The sequence below is a fragment of the Sturnus vulgaris genome, chromosome 10 (assembly GCF_052056855.1).
Source record: "Sturnus vulgaris isolate bStuVul1 chromosome 10, bStuVul1.hap1, whole genome shotgun sequence".
Lineage (NCBI taxonomy): Eukaryota > Metazoa > Chordata > Aves > Passeriformes > Sturnidae > Sturnus > Sturnus vulgaris.
The window spans coordinates 13,829,944-13,849,307 of NC_142252.1; the positions used below are offsets into that span (position 1 = coordinate 13,829,944).

The window sequence follows — 19,364 nt, forward strand, 5'->3', positions numbered from 1 at the left end:
AAAGGCAAAACAAAGTGACCCAGTGCCTTCAAGAGAACCAAGCCACCCCTGGCACCTGCCAGGCCCTGCCAGCTGCAGCCAGCCCTGCCTTGCAGCCACACCCCACAGGAGCCAGCCCCACTGCTTACCAGCACGTGGCTCGTCTGCTGCTTGGTGATGACGATGCGCTGTCCGTACACCTCAACCACGACTTCGCGCACGTAGGACACTCGGGTGTTGCCACGGTGCTCGTTCTTGGCCTCCACGTTGAAGTAGGGCAGGGAGGTGGTGTTGGAGCACACTTTGGCCAGGGTGTAGGTGCAGTTGCCCATGAAGTTGTGCCTCACTTTGTCAAAGGATTTGTAGTGGGGGTCTCCGTGCACATGGCAGATGCCGTAGGAGTGTTCGAGGCACACAGGTTTCCCGTTCTGCACCCCACAGTACTGGCCCGCAGGGCAGGAGGCATTGAAGCACTGGACTTTGCTTCCTCGTGCGGGACACGTGCACTTGGAGGAGCAGCTGTCGTCCGTCCAGAACTCGGAGCCCACGGGGTAGTGCTGCCCGTTGTGCCAGCAGCCACACTGCTGGCTGGGCACGCAGCGGTCATTGTAGAGCAGGTACCCGCTGTCACACACACAGCCCTCCACACACGGCAGGCTGCAGTCATAGGGGGCTGTCGGGTCAACACAGGTGGCAGGGCAGGCTGCAGCACAGGACTCGTAGTGACTGTTGGCCGGACAGGCCAATGCTGTGTACAAAAAGATAAAGACATATATTAATATTTTTTAATTACTCATGGATTCGGGTTTGTTTGATATCATATTCTGATTTCGTTTAAAATGTTTTAAATGTTTGTGAAAATCTTGGAATTAGCAGTATTTTCATGTATGCCTTTGTTGTCTTATCACACTTGAATTTCTTTTGAGGTTTGGCTGTCCAAACTTTTGCATAGAGAGAGCATTTCCTAGGACACGAAGATCAATTTCTTGAATTCTTGCATTGGATAGAGGATATCAATATCATGTTAGCTATTTGTTCTAGACTTGCTCTATTTAGTCTATAGCTCGATATTTAATTCCAAACATGTTGTAATGTCTGAATTATTTTTTTCTTGCTTCATGGAGATCTTTAAGGCTTGTTTAATAATCAGGATATAGATATGCTCTCTTCTATCTTTTTATTTTATTACATGCATGACATGTAACTGTCCTTTGTAATTAAATGTTTTAAACACTGTCATATTCTGATAAGATCTGAGGACTGACGCTTCCTGAGCAATCTTATTTCAGCTTCCAGATGTTTATCTCATGCGAGACAATTTCTAATGACATATTTTCTCCCTCTATCTTTAGCCTAACTTTTCTAAGGAGACAGAGATATTATAATAACCTTGTACATTTCTCTGCCCATCCTCCCACTTAATTTGACCCAGGTGACTTACAGGAAATAAGTTGGTGAGCCTGGCAGAGGACAAAAATATATTCAGGTTCATTAAAGGAAATAGGAACAAGACAAGGAGAAGAGATCCTGGAAGCTCTTTCAGCAGAAAGAAGAGATGCAGACACAGCTCACTCCTGGTTAGAAACCATAGAACCTCTAGGAAAGAAAGCCTCAGTGATGTCCCCAGCCTGGAAAGTGCTCCAGATGGAGACTGAAGTTAAATGGGATACAAAAGTCAGAAAAGAAATGAGGTAATTTCAGTAATTCAAATATTTTCAGACAAGCATTTTAGTCTCCCCATCTTGTTCAGCCCAGAAGGCATATAGGTCACTGAATTACTATTTCTTGTTCCTTTTATTGTTTCTAGCAGGAACAGATCTGGTCGGGCATTTCAGACATCAAATTTGTATTTAAATTATCTTCTAAAAATAATATGATTTTTTTCCTACAATATATACCTGAATGCTTGAGAAATGTTCTTTATTTACTCTTTACCAATATTTAAATAAGAAAAAACATTATTCCTACTTACTCCCTAGCACAGACATCTATCTATTACTTCAATACTTGATACCTTTTGTCTTGTGCCTCTATGTGTGTCTGTCTCTTCCATGTCTTCCCTACTTTCTCTGTGTTCTCCACACTCAGTAGAATTGTTAGAATCTCCATTGTTACAATCTTTAATTACTTTTGACTTCAGTCCTGGCCTTTAACTCCAGGCTGCCTATCCATGTTGGCTCCTCTCCCATCTGAAACCATGAGTGACTACACCTGTGGGGGACACTCTGATGCTTTCCTCCACATCCAATTGGGAAGAATGGTCCCTACTCTCTTATACATATGGGAATCTGTGTCACTGATAGTGTCTACAACAGTCTCCTCCCTTTATCCCAGATCTCCTGCGCAGCAGAGAGGAGTTGTTAGAGGAGTTCCTTCTTCATCTTGCTCTCTTTGCAGAAAGGAATTCAAAGGAAAGGCCTCCAATTCTATTTTAAGATGGATTAGATGGAATTTTTTCTTCTCATTCAAAACAGCTGAACTATTTTTACTAGCATCTTCCCAAAGGAATAAAACTGAACCTTGAAACCATTAGTCCTGAAATCTTTAGTCTGATCAGCCAAGATTCTCAGTGTTACATGAATTCAAAACAGGGTTGTAAGGCTCTGTCTTCAGGAAATCCTCATTAAACCCTCCTGAGAAGTGGTAATTTCTAGCAATCTTTGATACATACGGCAAAAGGTTGCATTTCTCCATGGTGCCAGCTGGACTCCTGCAGTTTGGCACGCATCTGCATAGGCCTGTAGGCTTTCACAGAGGGCTGCATTGTCCAAGTGAAGCTCACAGAGATCATACTGGCAATCTTCAAAATAACTCTGTGGATCGATTACTGAGTGGCACTTCTGGAATGGACCATTTGGATCTGTGATCAGACCACAGTATGCACTGCTTTGGATCATATGTTTTTCATCATCAGTGCAGTTTGGAGTATGGCCATCATCTGGTGAGCATCTAACATGGAAAAAAAAAGAAAAAAAAATGTGGAAAAATGAATGGATCAACTTTGGATTCACTAGCACCTGAGATGCTTTTGAAATCACATCTACCAAAACTACAGGTCCCTTCCCAGACTAAACATGTCATATTTCCAATCCCTCTGTTTCTATCCTCTTAGGATAGAATTTCAGATTTTAATAGGATCTGAACATGATAATCTTTGAGAGGCCTGGATGAAACTCAAGTATTTATTTTTGGCTTTCTGGTAAGTCAGGCTGTTTACACAGAAGGGGAATTAGAAAGTGAAAACATCCAAAGTTAAACTCCTACTCTCCTGAAATAACATACTGTGAAATAATTAATAACAAGTCAAGTATCTCAGAAGAGGTGAAACAAGGTCTTCAAGTATTAGCATTCATAAACTAAAACAATAACTAAAATCTTCAGGGGCACCTTCAGTGTTTTTATTCAAATACTAAAATATACATTTAAATGTACAACAGGAATTTAGCCAAGTCAGTGCTAAAACTCACAGACCATTCTCCCTGTCTGGCCTATGCTTGCATTTAACATAGTCTTTGTGTTTGCTCAAACAGCACCAAGGGACAAAAGAAGCCCCTGTGGCCTTTCTTTCCTATCAGCAAGGCAAAGCAAATGAGAAAGGCAGTGTCACTTTTATGGGAGTGTTGTTTGCTTGCAGCTGTGTGCCAAGGTTGCATCAGGGTGCTTAAAGAGATCATTAATGGAGACACTACAAAAACATTTAATTTACATTTAATTTCTGATTAAATTGGCCACTGTTCCTGAAAACCCCAATGTGTAAGTAACCCTAAAACTCAGGCCCAGGGGTCCCTCCAGGCGTAGGTGATGTGAAGATATGGGTGCTGTGTGTGCAGCGCCCAGCACCTGGCAGGATCCAGCCCTGAACTATAGGGACAAAGACCCTCCCCATGGTGAGGCTACAAGGATGATACTGGCTGCCTGAGCCTATCAGGAGCCTGAGCTTTTCCTGAGGAATCATCACGATATGAGGGAACAAAAACACTCCCCCCCTCCCTGCTTCAGCTGTACTCCCTTAGGGCACAAAGCATATGTGGAGTAAGATTTGAAGGGGGAAGGAGGAGGGATTGCTCCTCTGTCCTTGGCATTCTTGAGGCCGCACCTTGATTCCTATGTTCAGTTTTGGCCTCTCCCTGCCAGAAAGACATTGAGGTGCTGGGCTGTATCCAGAGAAGGGCAATGGAGCTGGTGAAGGGTCTGGAGCACAAGTTTTATGAGGAGTGGCTGAGGGAATTGAGGCCTTGGGAGGCAAAGGCTCAGGGGACACCCCCTCACTCTCTGCAGCTCTCTGAAAGGAGGTTGTAGTGAGATGGGGGACAGTCTCTTTTCCAGGTGACAGGGTGAGAGGAAGTGGCCACAAGTTACACAAGAGGAGGATTAGATTAGGTATTAGGAAAAGTTTCTTCTTAAAATGGGTTGTTGAACATTGGAACAGGCTGCCCAGGGAAGTGGTGGAGTCACCATCCCTGGAGGAACTGAGAAGACGCCTAAGTGTGCCATTTGGGGACATAGTTTGTTGGTGGATATTGCTGTGCTGGGTTAACTGTTAGACTCAATAATATTAAAGGTCTTTTCCAGCCTAAACTGTTCTAAGAGTCTGAGAAATTTTCTCTTTTTAATCCCAGTTAAATTTTCTGTGAAACTTTACCTGGATGCTTAAAGTAAATACACTGAAAAGGATAGATTTTATCCCACCTGTCAGACATTTTTGGCCTCCAAAGAAGAGTTGCATAAAATACTGGTTATTGCACAGCCAACACGTAAAACCTGACATCCTTGCAGGAGTCCTACCTGGAGTCATTGTAAACCTGCCAACTGTTGCCAAGGCTGGTTGAGTTTGGTTCCATCTCTCCATCTGGGTTGAGAAAGTCATCTTTTCTTTGCCCATTGTAATTTCCACATATTCCACAGACTTTAGACATGTAGGTACTGGGAAGAGTGATTTCTACTCTCTGATTTCCATCAAACTTGACTTGCAGCCCGAAGTCAGTAGTAACCACAACATACTGCCCACTGAGGTAAATACTGACACCCGGAACCAAGGTCACAGGGACCACCTGGCTGACTCCATTCACCTGCAGGCACAGACAAGGACAAGTATTGTAAGCACTTGACAAGAAGCATTTTTAATGGTGACCTTCTTAGAGCCCTATATTGACACAATGAGCAGGAAGCACTTACTCTGTGCCAGTATATGTGTGTATGTGTGTACATGGCTGCCATAATCTGGGGCTTGAGGCCATAACAACATGGCTATAACACAGCTTACAAGTGTAGTCTTAGTGAGCCAGACACAGCTGGCACAAGTCCAAGACTTAACATGGTCTGTCTGTGGCAACTGCCTACAGACCTATTCTTTTTTTATAATAAAACCAGTGACTAGAGGGGAAAGGTATCAGAGAGAGGCTGCTGGACAAATGAGAACATATCAGTTCTCTCTGTCTCTAAGATCAAACGGGAAAGGTTTCAGCATACCTTCAACCCTTTCCTCTTTTAAATCACTGTTGTATTTTCTTATAAGAAGGGTAATGAAGTACGGTGATCTGTTCACATGCTGGGGATTTGGCTTAACCATTTCTGCTGTCTTGGCCCTTTATGGAAAGGATCCAGAAAGAAGTCCCAGAATGCAATAACTGGCCAAGTGTACGATTACTGTAAGGAGAGTCATCAGATTGTCACTCCAGGACTGCCACCTGACCCTGCTTTATGGCAAAGGCCAGATGTTAAGTGAACAGTGAAGTGGAATAAGTAGAAATCAGGGAGAAGTGTTCAGCATTACAGGCTACCACACAGGATTGGGAAATTACTACCAGCCTGAACTCAGCTAATTCAGAGCCTCTTTGCTCCCTGTTACATGCCAAACTAGAGCATGGGGAGCAGGTTAGAAAGGTAGTCTGACCCACCAACCTCATCTGGAGTCTCAGCTCTTAGCCCACCTTACAACAACACAGCACAGAATTTTAGCCTATGTTCTCAGTTTTGAAATTCCTATGCTTAAGGACTCCACATTACTCCTGCTCCTAAATACCTGACTGCCCTCTGAAAATTATTTTGTGCATGCTGGAAATTTGTAGTCACTGCACAACAATATCTTCATTCATGCTATGAGTTATGAATGATGAACAGTGGGCTCCAACCTTACCTTAACAGCTCTTTTTTGACCAAGGTTGATCCTGTAGCCATAGACATCAATATCCACGTACTGGACATAGGACACACGAGTGTTGCCTTTCCTGTGCTCGTTGGCTGCTTCCACATTGAAGTAGGGCAGGGAGCTGTTGTTCTCACACAGCTTGGAGAGGGTGTAGGTGCAGGTGCCCATGAAGTCATGACGCTGCTTGTCAAAGGTGTTGTAGTGGGGATCCCCGTGAATAGTGCAAATAGCTTCTGCAGACAGGAAAAAGGAAGATGTTCTCATTAACATAGAGCCACATCGCAAAAGCCCATCTTATCGTGTCCTCCCACTGCACAATCACTTTCATTTTGTAGATTACACCTGGAAGAACTGAAGCAGAAAAGGCTGATATGCATAGCATAAAGCAATGTCTTAAACAAATACCCATAGAAATTAACTGAAGCAATGAAGCAGTACTACTAGTAAAAAATGTAACTGTCCTACAACCCATTGAATAGTATATGTGATTGGCTAAAATTACCTGTCACTGGAAGTGGTGTAGGTTCTGTTGGTGTAGGTGTGGGTGGTACAGGTGTAGGGACATCTGTTTGTGGAAAAGACAAAACAATACAATGTGCTTTAACATTAAAGAGTGAACACTATTACACGGGAATTTTCACTTACTCATCACCAGTATAAAGTTAGAAGTTCTTCAGTGAAGCAAGTAGAACTGCCTGTGTTTAAAACCGGGGTTGTGTGGGTCTTTTTAGCTCTTAGGAAAGCTCATCTGATTGTTAATTTGATCACAGTGACTGAGCTCAGGCTCCTCTCGGGAGCTGGATGTGCAGTTACAGTTAGGTGTGTGACTCCCTCTGGTGTATGTTAAGACACATGAAGGTCCTACTGCCAGTTGGCAAGTATGAGAGTGAGATGAACAGAGAAGCTCTTGCCTCTCGGAGTTACCTTTGTGCACCATCCAGTGGATAAATCACGTGCTAATACAACTGCAGAAATGAAGAACTGGCTCTCCCTAGCCTTCAAACAAAATAAGGCCCCAAGTCTTTTTCATGGAATTTTAAATAGAATCATATGATCAGAGGATGTAGATTTGAAAGGAAATCTTTGTCACAGGTAGTGTAAATTTGAAACGTGTTATGTCATTACCTTATAAGTACTTCACAGAGAACAACACCTAGTATGACCTAACGAAACTATCTCTAAGTTTTTCAGCAAATTTCTTGGTCAAGTCACATTCTGTAGGTATTTCATGCTTGTCAGTAAAAATGGATCCCAGCCATGCACAGCTTGTGCTAGTCTTGGCTGTGATGTTACAGGGTCAGAGATCAAACTCAAACTGCTGATTTGTAGTCAAAGCTGGCAGTGCAACTCAGTGTTATTGACTCATTGTTCTTTCTCTTCGTAACATGTGGTTGTTCTGCATATTTAATGAGCTTGTGTGACCTGATATTAGCTATAAAATGCCAATTAGAACATTTAATCTGTAATCCAAGATCAATGTGCATGGCCTTGTCTAGGTTTGGAGATGTACTTCAGACTTAGAAGTATAAATTTTAGATAAATTTAAGATAAATTTTGCTGGACCAGGTGAAAAAGGTCACATTTGCAGAGAAAGGGATAGCTTATCTTGTATGTTAGAGGTGATGAGAAAAGATTTAAGGAGAAATATCAGCAAAACAAATAACATTGAAATGAAGTGTAAAGTTTTTGCCATTTCTCTTTTGTGGTTTGAAGTTCTGAGGGATTGCTATATTGTATATGTAGTAGAATTAAGGAAATTTGTGTTAATCTCTAAACTGAGAGGAGGAAGTAGCACAGACTTGAGTGCAAGCACAGACTTACCACAGGGTCCATCCCTTACTCTCACATTGTCCAGTGCTGTATCCCCATATTCTGTCAGTCCTCGAACAGCTTCAAAAATCACCTAGGCAGGACACAAAGTGATCCCCACATCAGAGATGTTTAGGCAAACACAAGAGCATTTATCTTAGCATGTTTTCTAACTAATCTCTCTGCTTTTTTGTTAAAAATTGCAATTGGCAAGATGAGGTTATAACAACTAAAGGAATATTATTCTGTAATAAGGTGAGGACTGCAAGAAACATTGTCCTCTATTTTGCTGACTTATAAATTATTAATGATAATTAGTGGTCTGGATTCTACAGAGGAGTCCAACACAGCTGGCATCCCAAAGTTCAAACCTTGAAACTCATAGCAGATAAACCTTCAATTAATTAAGAGGTCTAAAGTCCTTGACTTCATGATAAAATCAAGTAGGAAAGGAAGGAAAAAGAGAGAAAACTAAACTGAATTTTATCTCTTAACTAACAGCACTGATGAAACTAGGAGTTTGGCGGTTTCTTCTCTCAGTTCATTGACAGAAACCATGAGGCCATTCTATTTGCAAAATATAAACCAAGCAAATCTTGGTTGTATTTTCTAGCTTACATGCACAACACTTTGCAGTCTGCAAGGGGAGAAAAAGTGCTGACACTGTACAAAGAAATATATTCTGCAAATATATTACCTTTATCTTTCTCTGTGTTGGAAAAGTGTGAGTGATGGCACCATATTCCCAGACGGAACTCTGGTTTCCCTTCCGATGCCACACCACAGACTCCCTTGTGCCATCTTGGACAAGCACTCTGAGCTCATTCATCTCTTCTATTCCAAACATGTAGTACCAGAAGTCTATGCATATTTTTCCAGAAACTACAATGTCTGGGCTCTCCAGCCTGTTAGTGTCAAAGGGGATCAGATTGCTCGCTTCTTGGTAGATGAAATAACCACCTGAAGAGTGAAACAAAAATTAAAATATGGTTGAAGCTTCTGATAACTTATCAGGTATCATTTAAAACTGAAGTACAATCCAAATCTGGAAGAAATTAAGGCGTCACTATCAGTGTAAAGAAGCAAAGCAAAGGGTGTTTGGACTTCACATTGCAATGCTAAAGTCGTGTAGTTATAGAAAGTAGAATGTGAGCCTGAGAGCACTGCAAACATAATTCATCTCACAAGAACAGTTATTTTGGGATCACAATTAAAGTCATGGGACGCTTTCAAGAGGCAGCACTTCCAGACACTACCACACTAACCTACGTTCAATTTTCACTTTCCCCAAAGGAAATTAAGGCAATCTTCTATACATGTTCTTTAGTGGGATATATTTTTTTAATAAATATTTTGGTCTCAAGATGAGTAAATCCTTGCCACAAGGATAATTCTAAACTGTTAGCATTTTGTTTTGTCTCAAAATAGAAGAAATAGAAAGCAATTATGGTATTTCCTTCAAAATATTTAAATTTGACATTATGAAAAGGAAGGAAATTTTTCAAAATTCTGGACCTTGTAGTGTTTCTTTACGATTTGAAATGCTTTAGACTAATTGGTTCAATATGAAATCAGATTTTGCTTTACTAGGGCTGAAATATTTTGCTTTATGTGGTCTAAGGTCAAAGTTACCTTTCCCCAGTGCAGCTAAAGTGAAGTCTCCCCGATTTGACTATGGAAAAGAATCAAGAATGAAGGAATGACCATTTCTGTCTGGCAAAGTATGGCTCCACACATCACATCTAACATTCAGTCATAGATTTAGGTTGGCAAGAAAATCTAAGACACATCAAAGTTATATGGTCTGTGTCAATTCAAAAAGCAAAACATTATTATTTGTGTTAATCCAAATTAAAAATGCTTAATTGTTTTCTTCCAACAATTTTAATTGTTATTATCAAAACGGAAAATTATTTAGCAACAATCACAACTAATAGTGTTCTAATCCGCTTACTGACTCTGACAGTAGCTGACCTTTCAGTCTTGGGATAATTACAGGAAGCCGTATGACTGCAGACTGATCCCCCTAAATGGATCTGCTGGGGCAAGGATAGCAGTGCAAACACACAGAGATGGAACCATGGAGTATTTGTTTGATACTGTGACCACGTCAGATTCTAGTTTTTAGATCACAGATATCAGAGGACAAAGTTTTGAAAAATATTCTTCAATTTCAGACTTGATTTTGTAACTGGCTGGTGTGAACTTTATCTTGTGCCAGTGCAGTAATAATTACATTTGTTGCCATAAACTGCTATCAGTGGAGTTTGGTCAGAAACTCTCTCTTGAAAAGCCATCTGTTCCATGTCACTAAGTAGTCTGTGAGGCCTTAAGTGTGATAAAATTTGCTTTCTTTTACTTCCATGCACTGATAAAGATATCAAATCTATGATGGGGAAGTCAGTTTAATTCACTCCTGTCTGATATGATGAAAAGTCGAAGACAGGTGTCAGCATGAAGGAAACCAGACACATTTCAAAGAGCTTCATGAATCTCTTTTCTCTTTCAAGGAAAGAAGAATAAAGGTAGTCAAGCTGTCTTCAGAAAAGGAGAATCAAGAAGACCACAAATGAGCACTTACTTCCATCAGGATAATCTCCATCAGGACCTGTTCCATGAGTTGGAGTGTCATGCTTGGTTCGTATCCACATTCCTTGGTTGACATTGCAAGGCTGGGTCCAGTCACAGAATGGCCTTGAGTTATTGTTGAAATCACATCTGGTGAGGTAAGCTGAAGTAAAACACATGAAAGTGAGGAAAAGGAGCCAGCATGTCCAAAGCCTGCCTTGGATGGTTATCAGCACTAATGCCATGCAGTTACCTGTTTCAGGATCCCATATCTTCAAGCCACCTCTTGGTCTTTGCTTGATCCTGTCAAGAAAAAAATGGAGTGAATCCCTTGTGGAATTAATGATTAAAAAACTGTTTAAGAAAGAATATTGGGACCTCAATTTACACCTCTGGGTGTTTCACTGAATAACTGAATAGACCCAGGCTTTCACCTATGTCTGAATTTCTCTTCCCATATGGAAGTTACTTGTTCATGGCAAAGCTCTGAGAATGAGTCAAAGGTGAGAAGGATCCTCTGCTGTGTATCCTACTGAACCAGAATGAGAGGAGTTCTCCTGGGCCCAGAGAGCTGCAGGGGAATGGATGGATACATCTCAGCTCAGACAGCACCAGGATAATAGCAAAGACTTTCTCAATAGTGCTCATGGCACTATTATCCCCACTGTTGCTAAGCAAGCCAGTGATCTGTGTAACTCGATTACTTGTTGGAAGGCTCTATATTTCCTTTAACCCCTGCAAATCTCTCATGACACAAGGTTTTATTTTATTCAGCTCTTCTAATTTGCCCTGAAAATGCTGTAAAACAAAAGTAGCTACAAATGCACAGTCCTTGTGTGCTACAAAGTCCTGTAGAAATGAGTTTACACAAGACCAAAATCCGCCCTCAGATCACAACATAAATGGCTCTGCTCTTTGGGTGTTTTGCACAGGTAAGGGATGGTCCCCAATTTCTGGAGGCAGGGTTCTGTTCTAAACTCTGTGGTGCTCCTTCCTTAGTTATCCTTATTGTACTTGATACAGTATAGAGAATCTGTCCTCAAGTGAATGCAGCACAAGGAGTGTCTGCACTGCTCAAAATCCAAGCAATGACATTCAGAAAACTAGGGAGATTAGGAGCAAATATCACAATTAATTTATTGTGAAATGATGCTATGAAATGCAGCAAGCAACTAGAAAACAGATTGAGCTCAGGCTAAGGAGGAAAAAGAATATGTAAAGACAGATAAAAAAAGTAAGAAAGTTTTCTTCGTTGTTCTTGGGTTTCTTCTCCCTGGGAAAGGGAAAGCCATGAAAAATTGCCACTCAGTCTCTATTCAGTGATATCTTTAAACACATCAGACAAATCCTAAATCAAAATTTACTGTAGGTATATTCAGAGTCAAGAGAGTTTTATAAGTATTGTGGCTATTTGTCCAGATCTTTTCAGATGAACCATTAGAAATCCATGTGTTAAAGGTTTCTCTCTCAGACAGAAGTCAGAGCAGAATTAGGTAATCACAAATTTAAATTATTTCTTTTAAAAAATGACCTCGTTCAATTGTACAACATTCCAAATTTTAAAAGGGAAGAAACATTCCACATTTCAAAAGTGAAGAATGGATATGTATCATTAACAGCTAATTTTTCTGAATCAAGCTACATTCAGTAGCTTGCTACTTACCCTGTGGTATTCGGCACTGAAATACAGAGTAAAATTAAAATGTATCGTAAGTGCCAGAGGGTTCCCATGCTAGAAGACAGAGTCAAATCTTCTGTGTAGTGCAGTTTGCATAGTAGTCCACTTGCTGTACTGCCTAAGGAGAAAAAGGGGATGATCTCCAATGTAGCAGGTGAATATATTGACAAGAGGGTGGAGGCGATTATAAAATCTATCCAGCCACATTATCATGTTACCTGGGCTGTCTACCTTGAGAAAAGCACCTATGAACTGAATACTCATACTCTGTGTCACTTTCTTTGACACCCTTTGCTGTTTGCTAGAGAAATTGATGTGATTTTTGGAAATTTTTCTTGCTGCTCTTGTATATTAATTAAGCCTGGAAATTTAAAGGGATTTTTTTTTCTTACATATATGGCAAGACAACTTTTTCCATTTTAAAACTCCCGCCCAGCTTTTACTGCTAGTGTGAGATTTCTCATTCTGACTGAATGTTCTCCCTTTCTGAAACTAGCAGTCAGCAGAGCAGATAAAAACATTTCAATTTACTCACAACAGTCAAGTTGTCATGGGCATAATTCAGGAACTTGCTGAAATATTACTGATACTATACTGGTCTTTCTTAAAAATAAAGGATCATTTTCTGAGCTTCCATGAAGCTCTGTTGGTTGCTGGCAGGCCAGAAAAAGCTGGTGGATCAATCCCACTGATGCTTAGGCCTTTACTGTTCTGTTCCTTTGCAGCATTTCTTGCACTGGGGTCTGCAACAAATAGCTCAAAGGCAGACGAATTCCTACTCCACTCGGGTTTTATGAGTGATGAGAGTCAAAGGAGTATCACAAAGTGTAGTGTTTCCTTGCACTGCCAGGAAACCCCAGAGCAGGGCTTTTTTTTTTTTGTCTAAAAGGTGGATGCGTCTGGGAGTGGGCCTTTCTGTAAAAGTGGCCTCCTAGTTGTAATCACTTTCTCTTTTTTATTATATTCTGATGATTAAGATAATCAAGTTTTCATAAATTGTCTGGAATTTCTTCAACTCCTTTTCGCTTTACTTATTAACAAGTAATTAAGGAGGCAACTTACAGAAACAAGAGAAATACAAAATTATTTCAAGTGAGATGTTAACAGATGTGCTGACAATAGACTTGGACCTGCATTCTGCCACAATGTCATGTCCTGCACAAGCAAGAGGGTAGATGCTCTGGCAATTTGACTGGCAATAATCCCTCTCCAATGCAAATAATTTCCTAGAAAAATGTGGCCAGCCAGTAAAGAGGGAAGAGGATTTCTGTGATTTAAAGAGAAAAGAGTTTCATTTCCTACACAAAATCCTTGACCACACTTTCCAGCTCAGTTGAAGAGAGCTCAGTGAGACAGAGAGAATGCAAGTGACCACCAGACACACATGCATTGTGCACACTGTGTTTTCAGCAGGGCTGAATGATCCCTTTACCACCTGAGATGCTGGTCCAGCAGGTGGAAATGGAGCAATAGATGTGCTTAGCACTGCACTGGGGAGCAGGGGCTCTCCCTGTACTCCCATGCTTTCCTTCTGCAGACCAGGGGTTTGCCCACAATCTGGTGCTGCTCTGTACAATTCTGACAAGATGTGAGTCCATCCGGGAAGGCAGGCAGCCATCTGATAAACCCATCCATTCATTCACACATTCCTTGACTCCTCCTCACCCACAGCAAGTGTGAGCCCCTGCAGTACCATGAACATCCCCCCAGCCTTGCTGTTTGATTTTTCCTGTGACTTTTCTGTCACTCCAGCTTACTGCCATCCAAGGTCCTCTGTGCAAGGTGAACTAATGTACGGATGAAGGCTTTTCAATGAGGGACAAAAGAAGTTATTTATAACTTCTTTTCCATATGGAAAGGATGACAAGGAAATGACTTATAATTTTATTCCAGTGGGATGTGACAGTATCCCATGTTCCTGACAGTCAAACCGATCACTTTGCAGGCCTATTATTTCTCTCCTCTACTTGTATACTTTGTATCTCTGAAAGGTGCCTGGGAGACGCTGCCATTTCTATAAAAGTACTGGGCTGGACTGCCCAGTAGCCCGGGGAAGAAAAGCAACATCCGTTCCTACTTGCTAATGCAGTGAAGCTAAAATTCTTTCTAAGGAAGGACATTTGCAGGGAATCTCATTAACAGTTTATTTCTGTTTTACTTCTGCCTTAAATCCACTATACAGGTGATGTACACCTGGTTGTTAATGCCTACAACTGGCTTGCTAGTGCTCTGTGCTGCTGTGTTTCATTCTGACAGCAGATTTCACTCTGTCTGCAGCCAGCATTAGATACCTCACCTGCTACCTGTTGACAAGGCACACTGGGGCTGCTCACGGGGACTATTTGCCTTTAGGTGATACAAGACGTTTCCCAAATAAAATCTGCAGCAGAAGGTGGCAATAATGGGGCTTGTCAACTATCAGTGTGACACACAACACCCTCAAAAGGACAGATAATACTGCATACAACTTTATTCCTGACTGGTGGTCAGAAAGGGGCCCTTCAAGAGATTCACTTAATTTTTACAGCATGAATTTATGTTTCCCAGGAGACAGAATCAGCTTGATATGTACACAGGGGGACAGCACAACGAAGATAATAACAAAAAAAAAAAAAAAAAACAAACCAAAAAACAAAAACCACAAACAAAAAACAAAGAATCCCAAGAAAGACAAATCAAATAATAAAAGAAGCAAACTCAGCATTTCACCTCCACTGAGTGCAGTCTAGTGCAGCTTTTGCTGCACAGTTACTGCAAAACATGTAATTGTCCCCAAGTACCTAAATCTGGTTCCTCCCATTTCCTTGAATCCAAGTGTTCTCTAATGAATAGCAATTGGGATTCACTCTATAGCTAATTCTCAGTCTGTGGTGTTGTAATCAGTTGAAAGCTAGGGAACTTGAATAGATTAAAGAATGGGGGAAATTACACAAAATCTCTTTCTCCTAAGGCATCAGTTGGAGGCCAGTTGAGCCTCACAGTGACACTACGGGAGGCTGCTACACTGCTACTAGCACAAAGCAGAGAGGTGACTGCCTGATCTGAAATGCTGCTGTCTTGTTGGGATGCACTTGCAGCATGTGTATCTCAAGGCTCAATCTGTCTGAGGCTATATCTAGAAAAAAATTAAAATTCATTAACTAAGTGGCTGCTCTTAAATGGCAGAATTCTGTCCAGATTCCCTTAATCTAGAATACTTCAAGTTTTGTAAATTTGCATATAGAAATTAAAAGAAATATTTATCTGTTTTTCAGACAGTGTAACTTAATCTCATTGGGCTTGCCACAGATTTAACTGCAGTGGTATTTTTGCATCAATTTCAGTTTAATTGATACAATTTGTGTAAGTAATAGGATCATCCTGTTGTTTCTATTCAGCTAATAATTTCTTCCTCTGTCCTCACAAACGACTGAGTCAGTTTTTGGAGCCTGTATTACCTCTGTCACTGTTTTTGGAATTCTCACTGACCTCTGGCTCCATTCTGCCTTTACTGACATTGTGGGTGAGAAGGCTCTGATAGATGTCCCATTCCTCCAGAGATCTCTCTATGCTGGATTCCGTTTGAGCTACACTCAAATCACTACTCTGAAAAACCTGCAGCAAGGAGTTATAAAACAAGCAATCAGCACTCATAAATCTATAAACAGATAAATTCAGATTATACAGTGGTGTAGCTAATCTTGCCTTCGTACTGTTGAGTAACTTATGGTGATAGACTGATAGGACACAAATATGTGTGTTATAACTGGATGTTTGCCTGCTGAGTAAAGTGTTTGTGTTCTATTGAGCATAAGCTGAGGCTGTTTTTTTAACTGCTGACTCTCCTAACTGAAGTTTTGATTTGAAATTCGAGCTGCCTCTTTCCTGGTCTGAAATCTGTAATAACTTTGGAAATTAAATGTAGCATTCTTACTAGAGTACAGATGCCAGATTCAAATTTCATTCTCTTTCTTACGGTTTGAAAAATGCAGAGATAATAGAAATAAAAAGATAGCAGCTTTTTGGCCAGTACTTTCTGTTGTCAACTGCTTAGGGCCAAAATTCTTGAGGGTAAATAGTGCTTATATTGTGATGTAAAAGAAATGCATTTTCAAGGTAACATTCATGAGTTTATTCAGTGCTTACAAATGTGTACTAGAATGATAATGTATAATTAAATCTGTAACTACTATGGCTTTTCTCATCCTTCAGCTGAAATACATCTCAATACATTTTATTTCCAGCATACTGAGGTAAAGACCACAACATTCATCTCAATTAATACAATAAAGAGGGTTTGATGGTATTCCAGTGGATATCTGAAGAAAGAAAAGACTGTAATAGGTAAAACTATTCTTAATTTTGGGGGGCTACACTTACAATCATAAGATTAATAAATCAGTTCATAAAAGCCCAGAAATTTTCCAAGTCTGTCTCTTAATAATAGATAAGACATAAAAGATCATTTTGAATGTGTGTTTTGGGAGTAGACCTCTGGAAGGAGGAAATAGACTATATTTATCTCTTTAACTGCCTTTTTTATATAAGGCTGGGGTTTTTTTGGTTCAATGATAATCTAAGCAACTATCTCTGGTTCACTGGAGTCCAGTAATTTCATATCTGCACCTTTATACAGTTTACATTTATTATTGCAGCTACAGAACACAAAAAACCTGTGGTAAGCAGAGACTATGCCCTAATAACACTTTCTTTCAGAGGCAGAGTGCTGCTCTTTATTTCTGTCCATGGATTTGTAAATCTAAGTTACCTACAGAGACAGAGATCTGATTCCACTACTGCACTGTTTCAATTTCAGTATTCTACTGTTAAAGCTGGTGGTGCTGGTCCCAGTTCATTGTGATCAAAACACTCCTGGCTCATTCTTTAAGTATAACTTGTATTACAGCAGAAGCTGTGTCTAAAATTAGCAATCTCAGGCTTGTCTTAATGAATGCTGAAGTCTGAATTTTCAGCTCACCCCTGCTTAGTTCTTTGGCGCTGCTGAAGCCTGCATTGTCTCTCCTGTCATCAGCACTCTGGCTTCAGCAAGCCTTTCACTTACTTGAGCAGGATTCTAAACAGCTGTGTGTGTCTATTTGATTATTTTTGCTACAGGTCTCAAATGAATTGGGACCGTTGCCTTCCAACCCAATCCTGCAAGCCTCTTAACTCTTCTTGGTCACTTCACAAAGGGTGACTTCTCCCATCCCTTGTCTTCTGGACAAATCTACTTCCTCTGAAGTTACAGTCCTAAGGTATGGTCACTTCTTACAACCCCTTCTGTAAGGCAGCCCTCTGAATATCAAATGGTTCCTGCAATTAAGTTATTATAACTTTTTACTATGGTTGCTTCACGAAAAATTCAAATGCAATTTCAGTTTTATGCAGATTTTTGTAGACATAAAATTATAAATTATTTAAAAATTAAGAAACTTCTCAAAATCTATTATATGGCCTTTTCTGATCTAAGTCCTACACTTCCCATGACTACTGGAGCTATGCAGCACTCTCCATTGCCTAGATCACAGATAACTTCCTGCCTGCTCTACGGAAAAACACACTGAGAAGTGACTGAGTTCAGTTTAGAAAAGTCTCAGTCCAGCATCTCCTGCCACTTTTACACTCAGAGAAACAGGAAAGCTAACCTGTTGCTCAATCTGTCCACAGATCATGAACCAAACCCACTCTGGACCCTAGCAAACAGTTGTGAAGGTTGTGAAATGCATTCCTACTTGTACTTTGTTCTGCAAGTTCTGCACGTGAAATGAACAAAACTGAAATGGAACTCATTTGTGTCATTGATGGATTCAGAGCAGAGTGATTCTGTTGTTTGCTTTAGAGTGAACTGTATTTACACAAGAGTACTTGAGTTTTGAGCTATGTGGGAAAACAAGGTTTCTGTCTATTGAGGTACATAGGGTTCCTTATCAGCAAGGCATTTAGTACTCCAGGTGACACCTGGGTGTGTTTGCTTGCTTATATATTCTTAAAAACTTGTGTGAACAAAGTTTAGGACATATAGGTGGCCTCAGAAAACTCTGTTTTTTAAAAAGTAGATGACTGTGATTTTCATTTTCAGAAATCAAATAAGTTGGATAGCATTTTCTAACACATTGAGTCCACTCAAAGTGTGACGTTCTAGATAACATAACTGTATTTTATCAAGAGAAAATGTTTCAATTTGGGTTCTGCTGGTCAAAATTCAAACTTTACACATTTCTTCCAAGATTCTCTGTTTGTCCCCGAATCTTAAAATCAAACATATATAGATAAAAGATGAAAAATATCAACTACCAGGATGCTGTAAATTGCAATGTTAATTGTCAAAAGGAACACATGCATGTAAATTGCTTTTAAGATCTAGATTAAGAAATTATCTTTCAACCTTTAAATACAATAGAATCTGTGGAGAAAGTGTGCCTATAGCAGTGAATATGGACCCAAGTGAAAAGCCACTGGATATGTTATTTCAGCATTTAGTAGATAGAACGGGTTGGAAAAGTAGCATCTCACTGCTGAAAGAAAGAGCCTGAATGGAGAATGTGGGTTGGGAAATTAACATCAAACCAAGGAAGGAAATAGTTCTTGGAAATGAGGATGTCAAAGGCATGGCAATCAAGTCAGTGATTTATTACACACCTAGTTCTTGATAAGCATCACTGTATTATAAGAGCAAGGACATAACTAGCTATTAACGTGATTCAGAAAGATAAAATAAATTGTCCTTACAATAAAATCATATGTGATCTCAGAAATCTAGAAGCTTTTACGGAAATAAGCAAATTTCACATGCTTTAAAATGCGGAGCTAGAAAAGTCTTTCACCAGACACCTGCACTGATGCCTCATTGAGAGCAGATATATCTACCACATACAATCTTCCTTCTTGCTTTTGTTGTACGTAAGAAAATTGAACAATAAGGCTACAGTTTGTAAAGCAGATTAATAGTATCAGAGTATTCTACCCTTATTTCAGGATAGTGTGTGTAATTGTATGAGTAAAATTTTGGCAATGTCTTGAATCATCTGGAATTATATCAGTCAAGATTCCTCAGTTGGGCAGGCCCATGGCAATGCATACAAATAGCAGAATTATGAAGGAAGCTACCTGGTTCACACCCTGCTTAAAGTCTAAGTAACTCCAAAATTATATTAGGTTGGTCTGGCCCTTGTCCAATCAAGAATATGTGAGTCCTTCTTTGAT

General features: G+C 40.2%; 1 protein-coding gene across 1 annotated transcript in view; it reads right to left on the reverse strand.

Moving 5' to 3' along the window:
* Nucleotides 1-12,235, reverse strand: part of LOC106860795 (IgGFc-binding protein-like) — a 60,404-nt gene extending 48,169 nt beyond the window's left edge. Inside the window, exons 1-10 of the mRNA XM_088171008.1 lie at nucleotides 12,168-12,235; nucleotides 10,758-10,807; nucleotides 10,518-10,667; nucleotides 8,634-8,896; nucleotides 7,949-8,030; nucleotides 6,630-6,692; nucleotides 6,116-6,360; nucleotides 4,765-5,048; nucleotides 2,651-2,928; nucleotides 129-727 (exon numbers count right to left, since the gene is read on the reverse strand). Coding sequence (XP_088027134.1) covers nucleotides 129-727; nucleotides 2,651-2,928; nucleotides 4,765-5,048; nucleotides 6,116-6,360; nucleotides 6,630-6,692; nucleotides 7,949-8,030; nucleotides 8,634-8,896; nucleotides 10,518-10,667; nucleotides 10,758-10,807; nucleotides 12,168-12,235 — 2,082 coding nt within the window. The remainder of the gene's footprint in view (nucleotides 1-128; nucleotides 728-2,650; nucleotides 2,929-4,764; nucleotides 5,049-6,115; nucleotides 6,361-6,629; nucleotides 6,693-7,948; nucleotides 8,031-8,633; nucleotides 8,897-10,517; nucleotides 10,668-10,757; nucleotides 10,808-12,167) is intronic.
* Nucleotides 12,236-19,364: the final 7,129 nt, after the last annotated feature.